Here is a 23,306-nt window from a genome sequence, read left to right as displayed (position 1 = left end):
TCCGTCACAACATATGAATGAGAGAGGAAGGGGTGATAATTGAAGTTCTGTAACTTTACAGAAATCATCAAAATTCAAAGAAAAAAATAAAAGCAGAAGACTAAAAAGCAGATAATGTATTTGTGGAAGTTGTATTAGGGTGTAAACTTCTGAGAAACTAAATTTTTAAAAATTGAATTTTTATGAATCAAACGTATTTAAAGAACTGAAAATGATTTAAGTGACAAACACAAAACTACAATCCAATATTAAACAAACAGAAATATAAAAGGAAAATTCATATAGAAATTAAAATAATATTGTACTAAATTCGCTTTTTAATCAATAAAACAATTTAGTATGCTGTCTGTAAATTTTGAAGGGTAGGGACAAAACTATACAAAGAACCTAACTACTTGACTGTCGCTTTTATTTTATCGACCCCGGAAAGATGAAAGGCAGAATTGATCCTAGGGGGGTTTTGAACATAAAGCGTCGGAAGAAATGCCGGAAGACATTTTGTCCGAAGCTCTAACGATTCAGTTAATCTACCGAGCTTATTGATCATATATAATAAAAAATTCATGAGTATTTTTAAATGTTATTATTCGAGTATTTTTAAATGTTATTATTCGAGTATTTTGAAATGTTATAAGAGTCAAAACCAAATAAAAAAAAGACTAATGAAACTTTACCTAATAAATAAGGCCATAAAAATAACGTCCCAGTTTTAATTTCCAATTGCATAAAGACGGATATCTGGTTCACCACCTCAGACAGCTTCTCTGAATAATTACTTCTACAGGATAACTAATCACTAACAACTGCTCTCTCGACAATTGCGTATCGCCCGTAATTTGTAGTTTTAGTGGTATAATTATAGGGTCATAATTATAATAATATGAAAATATAATTCTGCTTTCTAGATAACAAATAAAACATGAAAATAAAACTCAAATTAGTTTTATTCGTGTTTATTAACACCCTCATAGTTGTGCTTTTTCTAAACTCTTAGTTAATTGAGAAAATTATCCAAGGGAAATTATTCGAAAGACATTTGTCCCAGAACCATATTGATCATATTCAATTTGTGCTTAACTTAAATTCTCGACAAAATCTAATTATCTACATATGTATTGCGTAATTAAACTTATCACTTTTTTTTTCAAAATTTGATTCAGTTATTTACAGACTGCTGACAATAGAAACTTTCTAAAACAAATATTCATGTGAATCATTAGTTTTCAGGAAAACATTACTAATTCAATAATAAATTGAACATAAATCATTTATTCTCAGTTACGAAGGCTTTTCTTTCAGTAATGATGTATAGGAGATGGAAAACCTAGTTTTAAGGTATTTCGGTCGGAAAAGTCTTACTTAAGGATCTCATAAATTCCTTCAAAGATAGGAAGCTAGAACTAGTAAAATCACAGTTTCATAAAAGTTGTGCGTTGATTGAAAAATAAAAGATTTCTAGTCAATAATAGAGTTTTAAAAGTGTTAGCAAATGATTTCATGATACAATCTTAAAATGGATAGTTCTCACTGAACGCCAAACATTCTACGTAAAAATTGCAGCACAAAATCTTGTTAAATTGCATCTGTTGAAATTAGCTTCAGTCTAAATAATCGAATACTAAAGTTTGAAAATCCAAATTAATGAACTCATTCAGAAAAGTCAGCTTTGAAAATCTCATAAATTCTGAAAAGGTTTGGAAATTACTCAGTTAAATGGAACATATCTGTAAATTATTTAAAAATAGAACAGCTTCAAGTCGTCTAAAATTCTTTTGAAAGTAGAAAGTGTTCCTATAATTTAATCTTAAAACAAGAAGGGATTTTTTTTTACACAACAATGCTTTTTTTTTCAATCATAATTTTCAACATAAAAATGCTTTTTATCATAATTTTCGGCACAAAAATAGTTAAATGACACTTTTTAAAATAGACTAGAAATAAATGGCTAGAATAAAACTAAATTTATTTTATTGATTCGTCAGAGAAAGCGGACATTTTGTAAAGACAAAAAAAAAATACTACAAGCTCTTCCCGTTTTGAGATTAAATTATGAAAGCACTAGTAACTTTTAAAACAATTTCAAACGATTCGGGATTGTTCCGTTTCCACCCCAATTATTATAAAAGATTCGTAACATTTGGTGGATAATGAATATTACTTTGATTGCAAATGTTGTTTTATATCCAGGTAGGAATATAATTTCTTGCAAAACTGAATTATCATTAGACGTGAGTGCTAACCTTGAAAGTATACATTTGCTACCATGAGTAATATCAGGAAATATGGCATACATACAATAATTATAATTTATCTGTTATCAGATTTCTTGGAGCTTAAAATTATGAAATGAATACTAATATTCAAAAGAAAATATACACGTATAGACATTACTTTAAAATAAATATAACAAATTTCTCATTTGTATGTTTGTGATAAATATGATATCATTTTTCTGAATTTTTATCTACGTAATCGCAATCTACCACTTCGAAACTTATTTCTGCAAACTTTTATTTAAAAATATGTATTCTTTAGAAAGTTACAAAAATTTCACCTTTACATCTTATGTAAACTGCTCCTGTTTCTCTTATTTACTCTCTCCTCCTTTCTTTGTACAGTGTAAAGTGTAACTGGAGAAATCAACCAACTATCCATAGTTTATATCGGTTTTTATTAAACAGAGATGTGCCTATATTATTATGGGCCTAGTTTGGTTGTTAACCGAATCAGTAGCATGTAATGTAAACAAAAATAACCAAATTGCTGTTATTAAAACAAACTATTTTTAATATATAATATATATAATAGCCGACCCTTTCAACATTGCTTAATTTTCTGGAGGGCGGGACAACTTGAAATCTGTTTGGGACTTTGAACTCCATGTCAGGTGCCGAGACATCTCCGCTCAAATCGAGGCGATTGATAAACGTGAATATAGAATAGTCTATAAATTTATGTATGTATATTCTGTGAAATATAAGTTAGCTCTGACTGAGGCAACAGAGATATAAATAAATACCATCTGCCGCTTCAATTGAAAACTCTCCTCCAACATCCGAAGAAGGCGGTATCGCCCATTTTGAAGCAGTACATAGAAGTGATCATACTTGTCTTACCGCTCATTTATCATTTCTTCTTTCTTTCATTCTTTCTTTCATTCATCCTCATTCTAATTTCTTTCCTTCTTTTTGATATCATTCTCATTGTCTCTACAAATATTCAGTTTTCACTGACTTGACAATATTTCCATATTAAATAAAACCTCTAAGTAATCGATGCTGTTATTCAATTTGTTGTTTATCTATATTGTTGTCGATGCTGTGCTCCCATAGTTTTCGCTTTTGCTGATGTTGTTATTGTTTCTCTTGTTTTAACATATTAAAGATTTTCTCTTTTCATATCTTTCTAGCGGTATATTTGCTTTAGATTAACCAAATTTTCTAACATTATGTACACTTGTGGGATTGTGCTAAAATGTCTGTTGCTTTTGATAATACTTCAAAAAGGGATTCCATTTGTAAAATTCATGGCCAAAGGTGAGAATTCTTTTTGTGTACTGCATTCTCAAGGGTGTTAGATGAAAAGAAATATGATTAACTGGGAATCGAACTTTTATATTCACATGTATGTTTGTTTTCGGAATAGTTGACAAAGTGCAAGTGGTTTTCTTGTAACAGCCTCGTCAGAACGCCATGTCATTGCAGTGAAACAATCTGCATTTGTCAACTACCGTTGAATAAATATGAAATACTTTGTATTTAACTGCATTGACTATTTAGATTGTAGATCTACTGTCCATCAGAGCAAAGACACACGGAATAAACACACGTAACGTGTGTGTATTTGTGTGAGAACGCATGTGTGCATAAACATTATCATGGCCTTAGCTAGATGGGATCTTTGTCTTGCCCCAAGGCAACTGAGATTTTAATTTAGTCCCACCTTTGTATGGTAATGTGGGGGAGGGTCTTCATATAAGAGTACGTGTAGCCATGAGTTTTACAGTGCTGTGGTTCGTGTCGTTTCCTGACACACATATTTGTATGATATTCGGTGGTCAACTCCCGGAAAGCAACAGTAGTTTCGATTCCTAGTTCAGTCATTTTACTTGACTCCATTATACGGTGATGTATTTTCTCTGCTTCCGAGGTTTTATAACTCTACTTTTATCTTCTGGTTGAGGAACTCTTGTTCTTTAACCCCTGGTCTACGAGACACCATCTTAATGACTACGACAAATTCTGACGGAGGGAGAGACATAAAGAAGAATTGACTTCAGTACATAAATGGTACTTTATGGACCCGTGCATGAACGATTTCGGTGGGAATTGAACTCAGATCATTAAAGAAGCATGTTTTACAGTTCCGCTATGGAGATTTTGGCAGTTAATACACTGTTTCTTAAAGTGCTAGAATATTAAGTACATCATGAAAGCTTTTGAAGATGAAAATCACGTATACAATTTAAACATTATATATATATATATATATATACACAATCAATAGTTGAAAAATTATAGAAATTGACTATTCTTTCAGAGAGAGATATATAGATACATATGTATGTATGTATATGCATATATACAAACACACGTATACATATAAGCTCACACATTTGTGTATATATATGTATGTATGTATGTGTACGTGATATGTATGAAAGCATGTATGTATGAATTAACGAACGAAGGTGTACATATGATTTTAGCAGATACCAGAAAAAACATTTTTTTAAACAAAAGAAAAGGATAAATATATACTTGGCTTCCTCAATAGGTTGTTTAACTGCAAGCGATTCCTCACCGAACCGAGCATATCGTTAACGTCCTCTTTTCCCCCATCATCTCCCATCCTCTTCACATCACTAGCTCCCTATTATTTATTAAATCAACTGTGCATTCATTCAACTCCGTATGTTGGCTTTATCTAATATTTACTCTAAAATGTAATTTTCTATTCAAACACTCCGCTGTATATTTGCGTACATAATGTCAGTCTTTGTTTAGCAATGAGCTATTTACTTAGAAAAGATGCTTCTTCGACAGAAGTGTGGAATGATAGATTTAAAAAGTCATAGGGATGTTATGTGATATATATATAATCACATCTGTAGAAAGTGTACATTTTCAAAAATGCAGTCTTTTATTTTATTATCCTTTTAGAGCTTTCAACAATTGGACTGCAACCATGCGAGAGCACTGTTTTAAAGTGTTTATTTCATATTATGGAGCCCAGTATTCATTATTTCAGTTTTATGAGTCTGTTTATCAAACTAATACATTATGAAGACGTAAAAGAAGACAACGTAAATACACGCTTATGTATATTTGTTCCCATGCCGTTTTGCCTTTACACAGTTACTTTTAAAAATTTCACCGAGAGTTCGACACGGTTTGAAGTGGAATATCATAGGCGAGAATGTGGAATCTGAATTACATTAGAATAATAAACAGAGTAACCTTTATGGATATTTTAGGCTTTATATAATATACACGTGTTTCTACAACTCAATTGTCATTATTATGTAAACCAGTTGTTCCTATCACGAGGACAACTCGGATATGTATGTGTGTATGTGTATATATATATATATATATATATAATATATATTTGTATGTATAAATGTATGTGTATACATATATATATATATATTTGTACATATACGTACATTTGTACATGCGTACATATGTACATGCGTACATATATGTGCGTACGTATATGTATGGACGTACATATATACATATATATGTACATATATATATATATACACACATGTCTGTGTGTGTGTATTTTTAATCATTGGTACTCTGACAATCTTCTGATACAAACGAAAGTGCACACATAGGAATGTGCATTTTCAGCATCTACACATATGCACGAAAATCGTGGCGGTGGTCGCCGTGCTGGAGGCTAGGGTTACTGGTAGATTTTCAGCAGTCAGTCTTGAAGATAAACAGTTGTTTGACATATTGTGGTCCTACTCATGTAATTGTTTGAGTATATGGCAGACATGTGTAGTTTTAACGCAATTGAGGTCGAATAAGCGTGATATAGTAAGCAAAAACAAAACCAACCTTTGAATTGTAGTTCTAATATATATATAGGGAGAGAGGGAGAGAGAGAGAGGGAGAGAGAGAGAGGGAGAGAGAGAGAGGGAGGGGAGTACCAGCCTCTATACTTATTAAATAATTTATTTATCGGTCCTCGAAAGAATGAAATGCTAACTTGATCTTCGTAGGATTTGAACTCACAGCACATACATCGCGAACCAATATAATAAAGCATTATTTCTAGCCCTCTAACAATTCTGAGTTTTCAGTTTAGTGTTATATTTGTATTTATATGGACAGATCTAGACAAGGATTTTGTTGGCCATGCTAGCAAGTATCGCCTCTCCACACCATCAGTGACATTTAAGTGAGAGGCTACTTTAAAAAGGTCGATAGAACTGGGGACCAGTGTTGTTGTAAATGTTGCAACAGGACTCAAGGAACCAGTTGGGACACCGTAAAGGATTTCAGTCGATTCTTTAACATTTCCCCCACCCCCACAATCCATTGGTCAGGATTGGTGTATTTTTTTATCGATCCTGTAAGGATGAAATACACAGTTGGTCTCAACGGTCTTCGAACATAAAACGTAGAAAAAAACGAAATAAATAACGCGACGAATGAATTCTATTCACAGTTCTAACGACTCTGACAGATCGCTACCTTACATATGTATGCATGCATTTTATTCTTTTACTCGTTTGTCCTTTGACTGCAGCCATGCTGGAGCACCACCTTTTCGTCGAACAGATCGACCCCAGAACTTATTCTTTGTTAGCCTTGCATTTACTCTATCGGGCTCTTTTGCCAAACCGCTAAGTTAGGGGGACGTAAGCACATCAACATCGGTTGTCAAGCGATGAAGGTGGAGGGGGACAAACACAGACACACATACACGCACACATATACATAGGACGGGTTTCTTTCAGTTTCCGTCTACCAAATCCACTCACAAGGTTTTGGTCGGCCTGTGACTATAGTAGTAGATATTTACTCAAGGTGCCACGCAATGGTATTTAACCCCGAACCGTGTGGGTGCGAAGCAAGCTTCTTAAAACACAGCCACGCCTGCGCCTTTTTATACAAACACACACATATATATATATATACACACACGCACATTACATACGTATATACATATATACGGACACATACATTCACATATACACATACACACACGGGTATATAAACAAACAGTGAAACGAAAAATGTTGTTACATGATTTTAATCAAAGCTATAAATCTTTGCCCGGAAATTGTTATTCTCATAAAGATTGTTCAGCCTGCCATTGTGCCATGGTTTCTCTATTACAAGCCAGATAGATAGAGAGTCTAGACAACAACAAATAGGAGAAGAGAGTAAACAGTTTATTACAGACTCACAACATTTCAGTTCAAGAAAAAAAAAACGGATTGCTAACAGTTGTTTGTTGTTTTTTTTCTTCTAAAAACACACACACACGCACACGCACATATATATACTTATATGCTGTTTGGAGTTGTTTTTTTTTCTCCTACACAATCATACATATATAGTTCTTTGTTGTTTTTTTCTGAACGATTACGCATTGAACACACATGCACACGTATAAACTCGTGTACGGTATACAGACCAAAAGAAACAACAATACTCAAAAATATATAACGGTACCAGTTATAATTATCGTTATTTTCTTCATAGGAAGTTATCCGAAATCATAGACGAATCGTAATGCCGTATTAATACTACTACTACTAATAATAATAATATAATAATAATACCACAAGAATAAACAACTTACGCTCCTTTTCTGCTTTAGTCAGTGTCAGGAAGCCCGCGTATATAAAGGAATAATAATAATAATAAATACCACTCGTTTTATGCAATCATATTTTATCGTCTTTTATCCGGTTGTAGCCGATCTTCCTGTAATTACACTATAATAGGAAAGACGCCATAAAATGTTTGTCTTCTAAAATGAAATAAATGTTCGATATTATTCGTTGGATTGTAACTCAGACCGAAAAGCGATCTTTGTCAAATTTTCTTGTTTCTTCATTTGTTTTTTGTATGCTTGTTTCTTTTTTTTTTTGCGGTTTTGCCTTTAAGATATATGTTGTCATTGCTTTGTTTCTTGTTGTTTTAGTATTCTTTACATGGGAGCTTGTAGTGAAGGAGATACTAGATAGGCGTACGGGGGAAAAAATAGAATGCTATAAGTTTGCGAAGAGAAAGAAGAAAGAATGATAATAATATTTATTTGTTCAGCTTTCTAGTGATAGTGTGTCTTATTATTCATTGGCGTGACTAACGAGAGACTTATGTCTTTTTGTAGTATATCTGGAGCAAGTCATTTTTATCCTTCCTCCAAGCCGATCTTTCTCCAAATCGATCCTTTCTTCAAGCTGATCACCTCCCGGAGCCTGTCGCTTAACAACTCTACTCATTCTTCAATTCTGTCTTTCTTATTTACGAGAAGTTCACAATCGCAAGTTAGTGCAACATATTTGACCTCACGTCTGCTCCGACAAAGAAAACTTATGATTGAAGGTGTTCCAGCACTGTGCATCCCGTTCGGAAGACATGCGAAAGAGAAACGTTACACATCGTTTGCTCAACTCAATCCCGAAGAAAGATTTTAGAACTATCGTTGTTGTATGTATGACGTCTGCTCACAAGGCTTGCTATCAACAGCTAAAATCACGATAGAATGGTTGCAGCAGTAATAGTGCCCAGTAATATTCACTCAAGCTATAATTTCTTGGAAACCTGTGCTACAGCCGTGGGACGAGATATTTTTGTTACAAGAGCACTGAAATTTTCAGGCTTGTACAAATCTCTCAAATGCCTGATAGCGAAATCCACATATTGCATAGAAGCATCGTTGCTCGTGTATTAAAATATGGAACATTTCGGAAACTTCACTTAGAACCATTCCAAAAGACGGAATTATGAATTTTCAATACCCGAGTACACAAAAGTCACTTTAACTTGTTTCCATTTATATGACGACGTTCTTAAAATGCCTCGCAAAACATAATATAAAATGTGACGTGTTTCGAGAGGAAGTGAGCCGGGAATCGAAACCTCCAAGCAGAACATTGGCAAAGTGAATTGAAAATAGATCAAACAAAACTGGTATTGTCTTGGAATGAAGCCATTTGGCAGTGTAAGTTAGCCAATAGATTATTTCTTGCTTTGCACTGCTACTCGCGAGGCCGTCAACACAAATAATAAGTTATCTTCTTGACGGATAATAACAGATTACAGAATAAATAAATAAAACATCGCAGTGATATATCATTGTAGCAGAGCAATATAAACCAGCGTAACAGAACACACAGTTGCAATCAAATTATAGAGATCAAACACAATCATTCATGTGTATACACACATCCAATATATATATATATATATATATATATATATATATCCGAGTTTATTCACTCTTCTCTCATGGAGCTAAACAATTCATTTTTATGAGATCTTCTTTACTTGTGACAGTTGAAAACTGCAAATAACAAGACGAAATGAAAATGTTTCGCGGTTCTCTTTAACAGAAGCGATAAGCAAGAGAAGAAAGATGGAGCCAGCGATATCCCCGGCTACAGTTGGGCTGAATCCCTTACAAATGGCTAGCAATTAGAAAATGAAACCTAATACTTTATCCACAGAAATCCTATTTTAAGTCACGGTGTAATAGTTTAGCAACGTCATACCGCATATTCAAACCATTACAGCTAAAAAAAAAACAACAACGCTATAGCTCATCAAACTTAAGATATTTATGCACAACACAGCGTCTATTAGAAAACCTAAAATAATTTTTTATTTAATGTGATGACGACGGTCACTCGGTATGTTAACTACTCCAGATATTACATCAAGGTTCTGGTTTGTGACCGACTTAAATAGCGATTTACTATGTCCTCCTCGTAAGAAAGAGAAATAAGGAGGTAATGGTCATCTGATGTGCAGCCAACAAACCGTGAAGTATATCGCATACATACGCATATCGCATACATAATCTTATTTGCCTGCATACAAAACGAACACAAGATGTGCTCACATGTTCTAAGTTTCATAGGGAAAGGCTTAAAAGCTGTTGTCTAAGTACTTTATGTACTAAAGAGGCTAGGTCACGACTAGTCTTAGACACTCGCCCAAGATGCCACGCAGTGGAACTGAACCCGGGAACATGTGGTTGAGACAATTCGGGAATTGAGGCCATGCTGGGGCACTATCTTGGACAATTTTAGTCAAATGAATTGACCCCAGCACATATCTTTTTTTTTTAAACCGGGTACTTCTATCAATATTTTTTGACGAACCGCTAAGTTATGTAAATACACCAACACCGGTTGTCAAGCGGTGATGGGGACAAACACAAGCACGCACACACATACACACACACACACATACTTTTCCATTCTTCTCGAGTATCAAAATAATACACCAGCTTCTTTTTCTGCAATTTGAACTATATATATATATATATATATATATTTATTTATTTATTTATGTGTTTCAGCCAAGTGGCTGCGGTCATGCTGGTGCACCACCGTGAGAATATATATATATATATATGACGAACTTCTTTCAGTTTCCAATCAACCAAATCCGCTATGGTAGAAGACACTTGCCCGAGGTTCCACACAGTTAGACTAAACCCGGAATCGTGTGAGAGAACAAACGTCTTCCCACACAGCCTCGACTGATAAATTTTATTTTCTAAATGGACCAATCGCACTTGTACTTATGTTCCTTGTGCAAAAGTGCAAGTCATGGCGGTAAATTGCATGTCCACTTATGTACCGTACGCTCGTGCGAGACATATGTAGCGAACGCTCAAGTGAGACATATGTGCCGAACACGCATGCGCTATCAATGTATCAAATGTTCATGCGTCAGTTATACATCCCACATCTCTAGTTGTATACCCAATGTGCATGTGCCACTTATGTACCCCATGCGCATGCTCCGCTTATGTTACTAATACATAAGCCACGTGAATTTGTTATATATCAACGAGCATTGCTGCTTGTATACACAAGGAAAATGTAAAGTAGCTAACTTTACAAAATCTCTTGTAATTTGAGCAGATTAGCATATAATCTATTTGCTCATTTCTATAAATAACTGCCATTACATCGGGTGTCCCAAAGTTCCTTTGAATAAATAAATCGCAAGTGTTCTAAACATACAGTATCGCAAGAAAGGAGATATTCTCCGATGATGAAAAACAACAGCGATCAGCATATTCCCGTTCGAATCAGTCAGAACATATTACAAATAAATAGATACGTTATTTTATTACTTGGATCCTCGCTGTTCTGCATACATTTCATGAATTATAGAAACGTCTGTTTTCTGGGGAGTTAAAAGGTTGTGAGTGACGCAACACGGCAGCACTCATCACTGAGATAAAATAAGATGTAAAGACACATTATTCAAATGTCGACGAAATTACAGTTGACTGGTGGAATTTATTTCATCAAAAATCCGTAAAACTTTTGTTACACTTTGAGGAAATCCACCTTTTGTTTCTAACGGGGGTATTTAATGGACATCAAATATCAAATCGCTTTTCACACTACACACTGCAGTGTACCGAATATTTGAATATTTTGTCAGCAAAATATATTTCAACTCAATGTTGAGAGAGTTGATTCACTGGATACAGCCTAAGTTGTGGGAAACCAGTTATTTCGATTATTGAGTATCCATTTGATCTGAACATCTTCAAAGATATTCCTTTATCTCTCCAGTGTGCTTTTGTGCACATACCTATGTATGTATGCATATATGTGTATGTATATATATATATATATAACATGGTGTCTATCGTGTCATATATATATATATATATATATATGATGAGTATACGTACATTATTACATATGCATCATTATATACATTACTATATATGTATGTATAGTGAGTGTACATACATAGGCGTGTGTGAGTGTGTGTATTTATGAGTATACTTACACGCACACATTTATAAATACATGTATGTGTTTATATACATTCATATATAGATAAATATTATATATATATAGAGAGAGAGAGAAAGAGAGAAACAGAGAGAGAGAGAAACAGAGAGAGAGATAAATATAGATACGAATAGAAATATACGTGTGTGTATGTATATATATATATATATATATATATTCAGATATGCATACATATATATTTGTATGTATATATATATATATGTGCTTATACACATACAGATATAAAGTATATAAATACGCACGCACACACACACATAATATATACATACATATTCTTACATGTATATATGCGTGTGCGCGTATCTATGTTTGCGTACAGAACAACGCATGCAATAAAACTTGAGCTGAAATTTCCCCCTTCGATGGAGACATAAAAAGCAAAACCTAATATTAAATTTCGACAGCTCTCAGAGAAAATTTGAGATAATTTCCAGGAATTTAGTGTAAATTTTACATAATTAGGATAAAATCTAATGTTCTGTTAGCAAGCAATGGGACAGCTATAGGCACACGATTATCATTGTTGCGAGAATCACACACAAATACTATGCAGCAGCTATCTAACTAATGCGCTTGTGCAAGTTACGTAACTGGTGCTCGCACATCAGGTTGACACCTAACACGTGTGTGTGTGTGTGTGTGTGTGTGTATATTTGTGTATGTGTGTAAATTATATATTTAGGTCTTGACACATGCTGACACAGTGTTTTCAGGATTATATTGATTTACATATTTTATCTGTTATCAATTTCATCGACTTCAGAATCTAAGACAAATTTTTATGAGGAAAAATACACAAATTCTATTGCCTTATACATTATAATGTTTGAAAGGACACAATAAACTAACATAATTAGGAAATAAAAAGCGTTTTGTGGCGACTAGTAATTTGTTATATTGGCAAACACATCAAATGTGTGTGTGTCAGTGTGTATGACAGATAATTACTTAAATATTCGTAATCTAAATATATATATATATATGAAACAAACATAATAAAAAGTACCTGTTTACTTGAAAGAGGAGTGAAAATCCTCCAAAACCACTCGTCTCTCACTATATGTAAACACGCTCAGAGAAAATAGCAAACATATTTCTCTGAAACAGTCCTCCTATTTGTAAAGTACATATAGTAAAATATAAATAAGGTCATAGACGTTTCGGTATCAATTGATTTCTGTATTGAACCAGACCACAGCGATTTCACATTTTTTATTAATAAAGATGCGAAATCACTGTGATCTGACTTGCCTCTCTTGTCAGTCATTAAGATAAGTGCTGCACGTGGCTATGAGTTGTTTTAACTCTTATTTCTAGCAATGCTGGTGCTGAATAGCGCCCTCAGTCGCTTTAGTGACGTATATATATATATATAAATATATATATATATATATATATATATATGGCGGGCTACGCTAGACATAGTTGTACAGTTTTCTTAGTATCGACATAGCGATACTTAATAATGAGTTGTTAGACTCAAGAAACGTATTAGTACTACACCGCGTAGCAGAAAAGGCAATGAGCTAATGAAAGTAATTACGTAACTCCTATTCATTTATCATATATATATATATATATATATATATATATATATATGTACACAATATTTATTATAGAAATATGTTGCTAGAATACGTGATATAGTGAGCCAGACAATTTGATTATTACCTAAGCTTACAACTTCGTTGATAAGAACACAAGTTTAACACCTACGGAACATTAGGCTGAGAATATTTTCAGCAAGAGCAAAACTTGACAAATTTACTTGTGTATGAAAGTCGGTATGTGTGTGCGTGGATATAATACGTTCTTCAAGTGCAAAGAATCTATACATTAAACTAATGGTCACCAGGTATAACTTATAATGGTTTTATACAATAAATGAACTACCATGTCTAACGTACAACTCAAACACACACATACACATACACATACTGACTCCAAAATTATTTCTGTACCGAATACTTTTCCGTGACTTAACCCTTTAGTGTGCGTGTGTGAGTGAGTGAGTGTATTTGCGTGTGTAGAAAGACCGATAGGTAAAAGCCAGACTAATGTAAGTACTGCAGATCGATATGATCAACTAAATCAATCCATGGAGGCAGTGACTCGGCATGGCTACAGTCCAATGACTTACACCATTAAAAGAACATTTGAATATATATATATATACATACACATGCACCTGTATTTATATACATGTGTATTTGTGTGTGTAATTTTACAGTGACTTCAAAGTTTCACTCTCTGTTGGCGCGGTCGTCATCTTACTTTATTCGGTTAACGTTCACGGGTTCTATAATTATATAAACAGTCTTTATGTGTTTATATGTATGTGTGCATGTTCGTGTGTGTGCGTATGCGTGTATGTAAATGTGTGTGTGTGTGTATGTAAATGTGTGTGTGTGTGTGTGTGTGTGTGTGTGTGTGTGTGTGTGTGTGTGTGTGTGTGTGTGTGTGTGTGTGTGTGTGTGTGTTGAACTTCATAAATATATATATATATATTTCTTCTTTTTACGCTATCTGAATTTCTTTGTAACTCTTTGATATGCATATACGTGTGTGTGTGTATATATATATATATATATATATATATATATATATACGACTTTACTCATACACATATCCGAATACACACACACACACACACGCATTTACTCGTACACATATACGAATACATACATATATATATGTATACACACACACACACATGCGTGTACACTTGTGTATGTAAATACAAATATGCATTTATATTACACACACATATATATGTGTATGTATATATATACGTGTGTGTGTATGTGTGTGTGTGAGTGTATGAGTGAGAGAGAGAGAGAATGTATGTGTGTGTGTTTCGTGGGCCTATGCACGCGAATTTCAATCTGTTGAACTGAGCAGCGATAATCAGGAACTATTTTTCTCTCTCGAAGCTGAAAGCAATAGCTAGAATCTCAATCCTGTACATGATACTTTATCGTCTATCGATTAGTCCGGCTTTCAAATCTTGAAACCGGAGTCCATTCTCGATGATATCGTGCAAGCTGTTAATGTAATGGCAGCTTAGTTGAGGGGGTGGAGAGGGAGGATCGTCAGCTTACGGGAACAGCCAACGTTAAATGTATAGATGTAAGTGGATTGTGTGTGTGTGTGTGTGTGTGTGTGTGTGTGTGTGCGCGCATGCGTGAGTGGAAAGCGGTCGGAAACTGATTTATTGTTGTTGTTGTTGTTAGTGGTGCTGGTGGTCGTGGTAATCTTGGAGAAGTAGTGAAGATGAGTTTGGTGGAGACGAAGGAGGTGGAACGATACTCTTTGGTAGAGGCTGTGCACATCGTCGTTCACCTTTCATATATATACTTACGGGAGGATTTTCGTAGTAGAGGTAGTGGGGAGGGGAGTTGTGGTGGTGGTGATGGTGAAGCTATTAGTTGTAGTATTCGATTATAGCGTTGATAGTGGCAGTGGATGCATTTTTGAAAGTGGCGCTTATAGTTATAGCTGTAATCATGATGATCATGGTGGTGGTGAAGATGACGATTGTGGTGGTTGTGGTGGTAAGAGGAAGCGAGGGGGTTAAGACTCGTTACGTTGTATGAGGACAGATGATTCAATGAGGGGGGAGATGAACTGGATGACATTTAATGGTGGAGATGAGGAAAGGGATGAATGACATGAGGATTTATTGCTGTTGTGAATGTAGTTAATTGGTTTATATATATATAATATACATATTTGTGTGTTGTATGTATGTACATATATATTTATATACACATGTATGTTCATGTACATATGTATTCATTAACATTTATTTATATATATATATATATATATATATATATGTATATACAGACATGCATTTGTGTGTGTATATGTATATGCAGGCAAATACATATATACACACACACACATAGACTAACATCCACACAAATATACATATATGCTCACAGGCACACATACATACAAACATACACACACACACACGTAAATATAAACAAGAATGAGAAACGAGCGGATTCAATACTGAAATTAAGGCGGTATAATATATTGGTGGCTGTTTTTACACAAACCGTTACTCCTGATTTCTAATTGCCGACTTTCGTTGAATCTGTTATTGTCTTGAAATAAAATCAGTAATTTATCACTTAAACACAGCTTAGAGCGCTGACTTGAACGGGAAGTAGACATATGAAATGGTATGAGTCGAGCTTTGGATTTCAAATGCTACGCATCTTCTTTCTAGATGTATTTGAAAAATTTCCCTTCAAGATTCTTAAGCAAATAAACATGGTGATGAAATTGAATAATACAGCAGCTGTCGTTCAAAATACGTAATTCTGAGAGGGACTGGAATCATGCATTGAAATTTCGTACAATGAAATAGACCTATCGAGAGATAAGTGACTGCTGTTAAGCAGGCAATCGCGCAAGAGTAACAAGTTTAGAAGTAGAGGAGGGGACTACACGATTGTTTTTTTACAAACAGTTGTAATTTTTACAACATGAGTAAGTTATCTTAATCATATTTCTCTCAAAAACTTCGTAATTGATCGGAAAATAATAAAGTTCAGTTTAAGAAATCTTCGATGTATGATCTTTATGATAGATTATAACATTCAATATTTCTTAGCCTGTTTTTACTTTCGAAAACATTGGTCTGGGTTGTGTATTTTATTTAATGTGTAAATCCAGTGTCTGTTTCCTTAAAATAATGGGAAATAATGAATGCAACCTTTATCTGAAGATAAGGAGTATATAGGAAAGCATTGGGATTAAATGTGTACGAATAGTGGCGAGTTGGTAGAATCATTTATATGAGTTTTTTTCTTTTTTAATGTTTTCGGTAAGGATAGAATTTATTCGTCTCTAAATTTAATGCAGTATCCTAAATATTAAAGATGTTAAAGTCAGTATCTACTATGAATCTCTTCATTACGCGCGTAATGAATGATACGTCAAGATTAAGGATAGATATGGACCAGCTTAATACTCAAAGTAGATCTATTTCCTAAAATCCATCGTCTTAATCATGGGAGATGAAATCCGGATAAACAAAATAAGGATACAGGAAATGCAAAATAAAGCTAATATAAAAGATAGGCAAGCAATTCGTTTAGGAATAAGTTACAGAAATATGCATATAAGTAACCTGAAAGCTAGACTGTAGCTATAGTTAGATTTTCAGAAGATTAAAAAGCGTAAAAACAATTGTGAAGAAAGAAAATTCAAAGTAGCCCTTTACAGCTGTTTCGGAGATTTGTTGACAAATGGATGCAATAATGTGTACTACATAGATATGTACTAAATTAGTGTTAACAAATAAGTATGAAATAAGTCAGATCTCTGGATATCTACCGATTTAATAGGTATTCCCATGCACTATCTTCTTGCTTTCCGCTTAATTATGTTTATATGCGTATTTGTGTAACTTATAAGTTCTTGAGTGCCATAAATAACTGCTTGTCCATCTGTTACTAAAATATGTTCCGCAGTGTAATCATAATTAACGTTAGACAAGTTATTTTTTACTAAAACTGTTCAAAAATGATAAGGTATACGATAGACCATTTCGAGCTACGACCATTAAGTCAAATAATACAATTAAATAAATAATACGTAAAGAGCAAACTTCTGATGCACGGTATAAAGGAAAATATGCATAATCATATCACATATATATTCGTGTGCTGGTGTGTGTGTGTGTGTGTGTGTGTGTGTGTGCGCGTGTATGTATATATATATAATATAGTCCTCACATAACTTTTTAGAGTTAAGTACATCTCCCAGTGCAATGAATTTGGCATTATTGATATCTTTATTTTGGCTGTTGCTGAGACGACCTTTTTTTTCAGTCAAGATCATCATAATCTTTGACATCATCATTTTTATGGTTTTCTTTATTTCATACTCTTACGATTAATGACATGGAATTGGTGATAGCGGTGAGTTGCATTGGGTTGTATTACTGGTGAGGATGCTAGTGAAGTTGATGGTGATGATAGGAACGTAGCTGAAGTGGTGAGAGTAGCTGTGATGGTGGTGACGAAGTTGTCGATGTTGGTGACGAAGTTGTCGATGTTAATAGTGTTGATAGTGAGAGTAACTGTGATGGTGGTGAAAGTATAATTGCATGGTGGTGTTGATGCACGATTTGTGGTGACGGTTTTGAGGAGCTGATAATGGTGATGGTAATAGATAATGATGTCGATGGTGAAGATGACGGTGTTGATAAAGACACAGCAGTGATAATGACGATGCTAATCTCATTAATGGTATCTAATATACACACAAGGCCTGCGGTAGACTATATCGATCTGAGTTCCTGACAGGTACTTAATTTTATCGACAAAGAAAGGTTGAAAGAGTTGAATCCGGTGGGATTTGAACCCAGATGGTAGAAACACCGCGAAGCATTTTTTTTTTCGGCTTTATATTGATTGTGCCAGCTCCCGCTTCAATGGTGATATTAAAAATAATGATTTTAAATTTTGACCCAAGGCCAGAAATTTTAGCAGGAGGTGGCAAGTCGATGTAATTGATTCCAGTGCTTGACTAATAATTATTTTATCGCTGCCGAAAGGACGTCAGGCAAAGTCGACCATGACAGAATTTGGACTCAGAATGTTCGGGAATAATATTAATAATGGTTTCGGGAGAGTGGTAAGTCGATTATATCGACCCAGAGCTCAACTGGTATTGATTTTTATCGCTCACGAAAGGATGAAATGTAAAGTCAACCTCGGCGGAATTTGAACTCAGAACGTAAAGACGGACGAAATGCCCGGCGTGCTAACGATTCAGCCAGCTCGCCACCCTACTAATAATAACAGTGATGGTAACGTTAAGTGAAAAAGCAATAATGCGTTTTCAAGCTCTGTACTGAAGGCATAATTTAACAAGATCAAACTTTTACTCCAGACATGGAAATTTAATTTTCTATAAATCTAATTACTCCTATACTTTTTTATCTGTTCCAGCCAGCGGCTGTGCCCATGTTAGGACACTGGTATTAATTCTTAATTGCTTGGAATTATCTCGCCAATCTTTTAAAAGTCACTAACAAGCACCAATATGTTTTCTTTCTAGCTTTTTCTTTTCTCTTTGGCTTTTTTTTACAAAAATATTTTCGTACGTAAATCTGTACTTGAATTAACTAAATCCATCCCACTGGAGACGTATGACTGTCAAGTTAAGAAGTTCGTTTCGAAATCACAAGGTTTCGGCTTCAGTCCCACTGCGTGGCATTGAAGGTCAGAGTCTTCTACTTTAGCCCCCAGGCCGACAAATACCCTTGTGCGTGAAATTAGGAGACGGAAACTGCGTGAAGTCCATTGTGTGTATGTGTGTGTATATATAATGTACGTGTGTTTGTGTCTATTTGTAGGCATGCGTGCGTGAGTGTGTTTGTTTTGTCCATACACCGTTTGACAACCAGTGTTGGTTTATTTTCCCGTAACTTAGGTTTCGGTAAAGGTGACAGCTTAATTACTAGATTTAAAAAGGTTAATATTGGGGCCCATTTGTTCGACTAAACCCATCAAGCTGGTACCCCAGCATAACCCTGGTGCAATGAGTGAAATTAGTAAAAGAATTAAAAAGTATGATTTATTTCTTTTCGCTCATGCTTTGTAATTATGCAAATTAGTCTAAGATCTTCGAAAATTATTATTTTTCTATTCTTAAACATTTCTTTCACCCAATCAAAGCAGGCAAGACTAATACCTATAAGTATCAACAGGCCTACTGATAAAACTGTTTTCCTGCTAAGCATAAAATACGATTTTCTAGTAAACCGATTCTTAATACCTAGAGATTTTAAGGCGGGGAGCTGACAGAATCGTTATCATGCCGGAGGAAAATGGTTAACGGTATTTCGTCCGTCTTTACTTTGTGATTTCGAGTTCCAAATTGAAGAATACTAAAGACAGTCATTTGGAAAGCAGAATTATAATTTCTAAGGTTTTTCAAGAAGTGCATGCTCCTTGGTGTGTTTCCCAAATGCAATGCCTTCAAAGTATTTAGGGGTGTACCAGACCTCGGTAAAACAACCGTTCCTCCACCACAACACAGTGGGGCTTTCTTTTCCTCGTTTTTTTTTTTCCTTTACGAAAACTGCACTCTTTTGACATTGTTCCAATTCAATTAATTTCTCTGTACAATAATCGCGCTTTGGATCATAGTTGAATGTTGATCTTTTCCTAGTTCCTTTAAAATCCTATCTTGATCAAGACGTTCAAGTCTTACCTCTGGGAATTGGCGAAGTCTTGCAGCAACTGTTTGCTCCTGTGTTTTTCATTGTCTCATCTCTCGCTGACCTATTGTCTCATTGGCAACTCTGGCAGCTTGTCTTTGTCTTGCATCCTTTAAATACTTTTTACTGTCCTCTTTTTGACCCTTGGCTCCTGCGGATTGCATTTTGTTGACGTAATTGTTCTAACCGTTTTTCCCTTGCCGCTTGTGACTCTTTGGCCCTGCGTGCAGTAGCTCTCCTTCGGTAGTTTTCACGTCTTTACTGTCGTTGTGCAGGGGTCTCTAGTGACCTTTACTCGTCTTTGCTTCACTGTAGAATACTGATCATCTACAACTACCCCATCTCCTCTTGTAGAGAGTGAGAACATTTTTCTCGGAAACTTTTTTGAAAATTAAAATAGAGATTAAATGAAAAAAATGAGTGAAAGTTACGTGAATATCTTCACTGGAGTGATTGAAATAAATGGCGCTTGTGGAACGCCGCAAACACGCTCACACACACACACACAGTATCAAACACCAGCGTGTCTTTCTCTCCCGCTTTCCCCCTCTCTTTGTTCCGGCTTTCTTTCACCTTCACCTATAGAACAGACATACAGTATCAAAGATCAGTCTCTCTCTCTCTCTCTCTCTCTCTATCTCTCCTGCTATCCCTTTCTTTCAACTTCTATAGAAACTTGTTTTCTTTCTTTCTTTCTCTCTTCTATTTTTCTCATTCTGTGTCTCTCTCTCTCGCTTATACATATTCGCTCTCACCCTCTGTAATGGTTCCTCTCTTTTGTTTCTCTCTCTCTCCTTTCTCACTCTCTCATTGGCATTATGCACAGACATTTGCTTATATATATATGAGAGAGAGAGAGATAAAAAAAATACGTCCTTGAAGTGACAAAAAGAGAAACTACCAGAGAGTGAGCGAGAAAGGAAGATAGAAAGACAAAAAGCATTTTTTGTGCAGAGAATGGCGGGATTTGTTTTGTTTTTTTTTAGTGCTTTACTATTTATATATATATATATATATATATATATATATATATATATATATATATATATATATATATACTTCGCATAACTGGGGGCTTTTATTTCTTTCATATCTACTCTTGAAAGGTAAGATAATATTGTTTTTCTACACTTCCGTAAGCGCTAAAGCTTCCGCTACGTCACGCAATATAAAAAGCGAACAATTTTTTGTTTTTGTAATTTAAGTAAAAAACGACTTTACGTTTTGTTTGGTTATTTATTATGGGAGGTGGAGATGGATCTATTTTTTTTTTCTCGGAGTGATTTGTAAGTTGTTGCTTGCTACAAAAGAGACCTTTAACGCTTTTAACAGACAAAGCGTCTAGTTTCCCTCTAGAACGTCGGTTTTTTTGTTTTTTTTTTCCTTTTGTGAGTGCGTGTTTGCTCTTTGGAAGAAAAGGAAAGTATTCTTTTTTTCCACCTTGGTTGTTTTGTTTTCTGCTTTTTTTTCTACTTTTTTAGGCGTTTATAATTATTCAACTTAAGCTTCCCAATAATATTTCAAGCGTGAGTGAAATATAATATATATATATATATATATATATGTATATATATATATATATATATATATATATATATATATATATATAAAAGACGATGGAATGGACATACTTTAATCACAAGACAACAATTGTTTTTGTGCATTGGTAACTGGATATGCGTGTGGAAATCCGTTACTGTATGCAGAGTTTCCACATGTATATCCAATAAAATGAGTATTCCTGACGTATGATGAAATATGGTAGCCGATAATCGTATAGAAGCTCTGAAATGCACGTTATGAGGTTATTACTCAGATGATTGGTGTGTGTGTGTGTATATATATATACCCATATATTCACAGTGGTATATATAGGGTCGATGGATGCCGCACGTAAGAAATCAAGAATAAGACACAAAGAGACAATCCTTTCTGATAATGGTTTCAGACCATACTTTTAGTGGTGGGAGGGAAAGAATGCTGCTGTTGATTAAATCTGTCTTAGAACCTGGCAGGTATCTAAGTTTATGGCACTAGAACAACTGAAAGAAAGACTGAATAGAGACGGAGAGACAGAGATATAATAAGATCGACGTGATATAATAAGATCGACGTGATCATACTTGCATTTGATGCGAGAACTCAAAGACAGAGAAGGGATTGAAAATATAATTAGAATGATAGGATGAAAGGGACAGAGACGACGAGAGACAAGGAAGCTGGTGGAAGGGGATGAAGGGGCAGTCAGTATACAGAAAGACAGCTTCGATCAGGCATGGGCAAAAATTTTCGTGAAGCAGGCCGCATAAGACACTAAAAATATCATGCGTATGTTATTTTCTTCGTGAAATAAGGTGTGCTATTCGAAAGGTCGAATTTTGCCTATAGCAAGCTTAGGTGGTAGAAAGAAAGATAAAGCAAAGGGTCTGAAAAATACCGGTGGGACACAGTAAGATGGGCAGAGAATGTGAAAGAGATAGAGGAGGGAATTGGAAGAACAAAAAGCAAGATACTGAGAGATAATGAAAGAGAAGAAAGACAGGACTTCTTGATAGACAGTGAGAGATATGGACAGAAAAAGGGCTAAACAGTAAGAGTGATAAAATAACGTCAGGTAAATAGAGATAAAGTGACAGAGATATATAGAGAGTAGGGTTATAGAGAGAGACGGAAACAGTTTGTCAGGGAGATGATACAAATAAAAAGAAGCGAAAGTAAATATGTAAAAAAAAAAGCGAGAGAGAGAAAGAGGGGAGTTTTGTTCACCAGATTATACAGCTCAATAATCACGTCCGTAACTTAAATTCTATTTCTTTAATATTTAGCAAGGAGTGTTTGATTTTTCTGTAATTGGGTTTGCAGTTAGAGAAAGGTAAATATTTTTTTTAAATTCCGGTCATTTCCGCTCCTAATCGGGAAAAAAGCGGCCATTGCAAAATGTCGAGTTAGTAAACAATTGAAATTTAGTTTTTCACTCCTTCTGGGCTTTCTCCTGGGAAACAGTCGGTCCAG

The 23,306-nt window shown here is 34.7% G+C and overlaps 1 protein-coding gene and 1 long non-coding RNA gene across 9 annotated transcripts in view; one reads left to right on the top strand and one right to left on the bottom strand.

The window, feature by feature from the left end:
• Positions 1-23,306, bottom strand: part of LOC128249390 (uncharacterized) — a 110,329-nt gene that overhangs the window by 18,405 nt on the left and 68,618 nt on the right. The window lies entirely within an intron of this gene.
• Positions 1-23,306, top strand: part of LOC106868552 (G protein-coupled receptor dmsr-1) — a 185,639-nt gene that overhangs the window by 126,080 nt on the left and 36,253 nt on the right. For 2 of the 8 annotated variants that reach the window (XM_089362989.1, XM_089362991.1), the window contains one exon: positions 8,365-9,393. The exons of the other annotated variants lie outside the window; for them this stretch is intronic. In XM_089362989.1, coding sequence (XP_089219115.1) covers positions 8,365-8,463 — 99 coding nt within the window. In that variant the 3' untranslated portion in view covers positions 8,464-9,393. Of the gene's footprint in view, positions 1-8,364; positions 9,394-23,306 lie in introns of those variants that run through there. 8 annotated transcript variants of the gene reach the window in all.

Source organism: Octopus bimaculoides, chromosome 14 (genome assembly GCF_046866305.1).
Source record: "Octopus bimaculoides isolate indiv1 chromosome 14, ASM4686630v1, whole genome shotgun sequence".
In the NCBI taxonomy this organism is placed as follows: Eukaryota; Metazoa; Mollusca; class Cephalopoda; order Octopoda; family Octopodidae; genus Octopus; species Octopus bimaculoides.
Note: the sequence above shows the minus strand (reverse complement) of the source record. Positions and strands in the feature narration are given on the sequence as shown.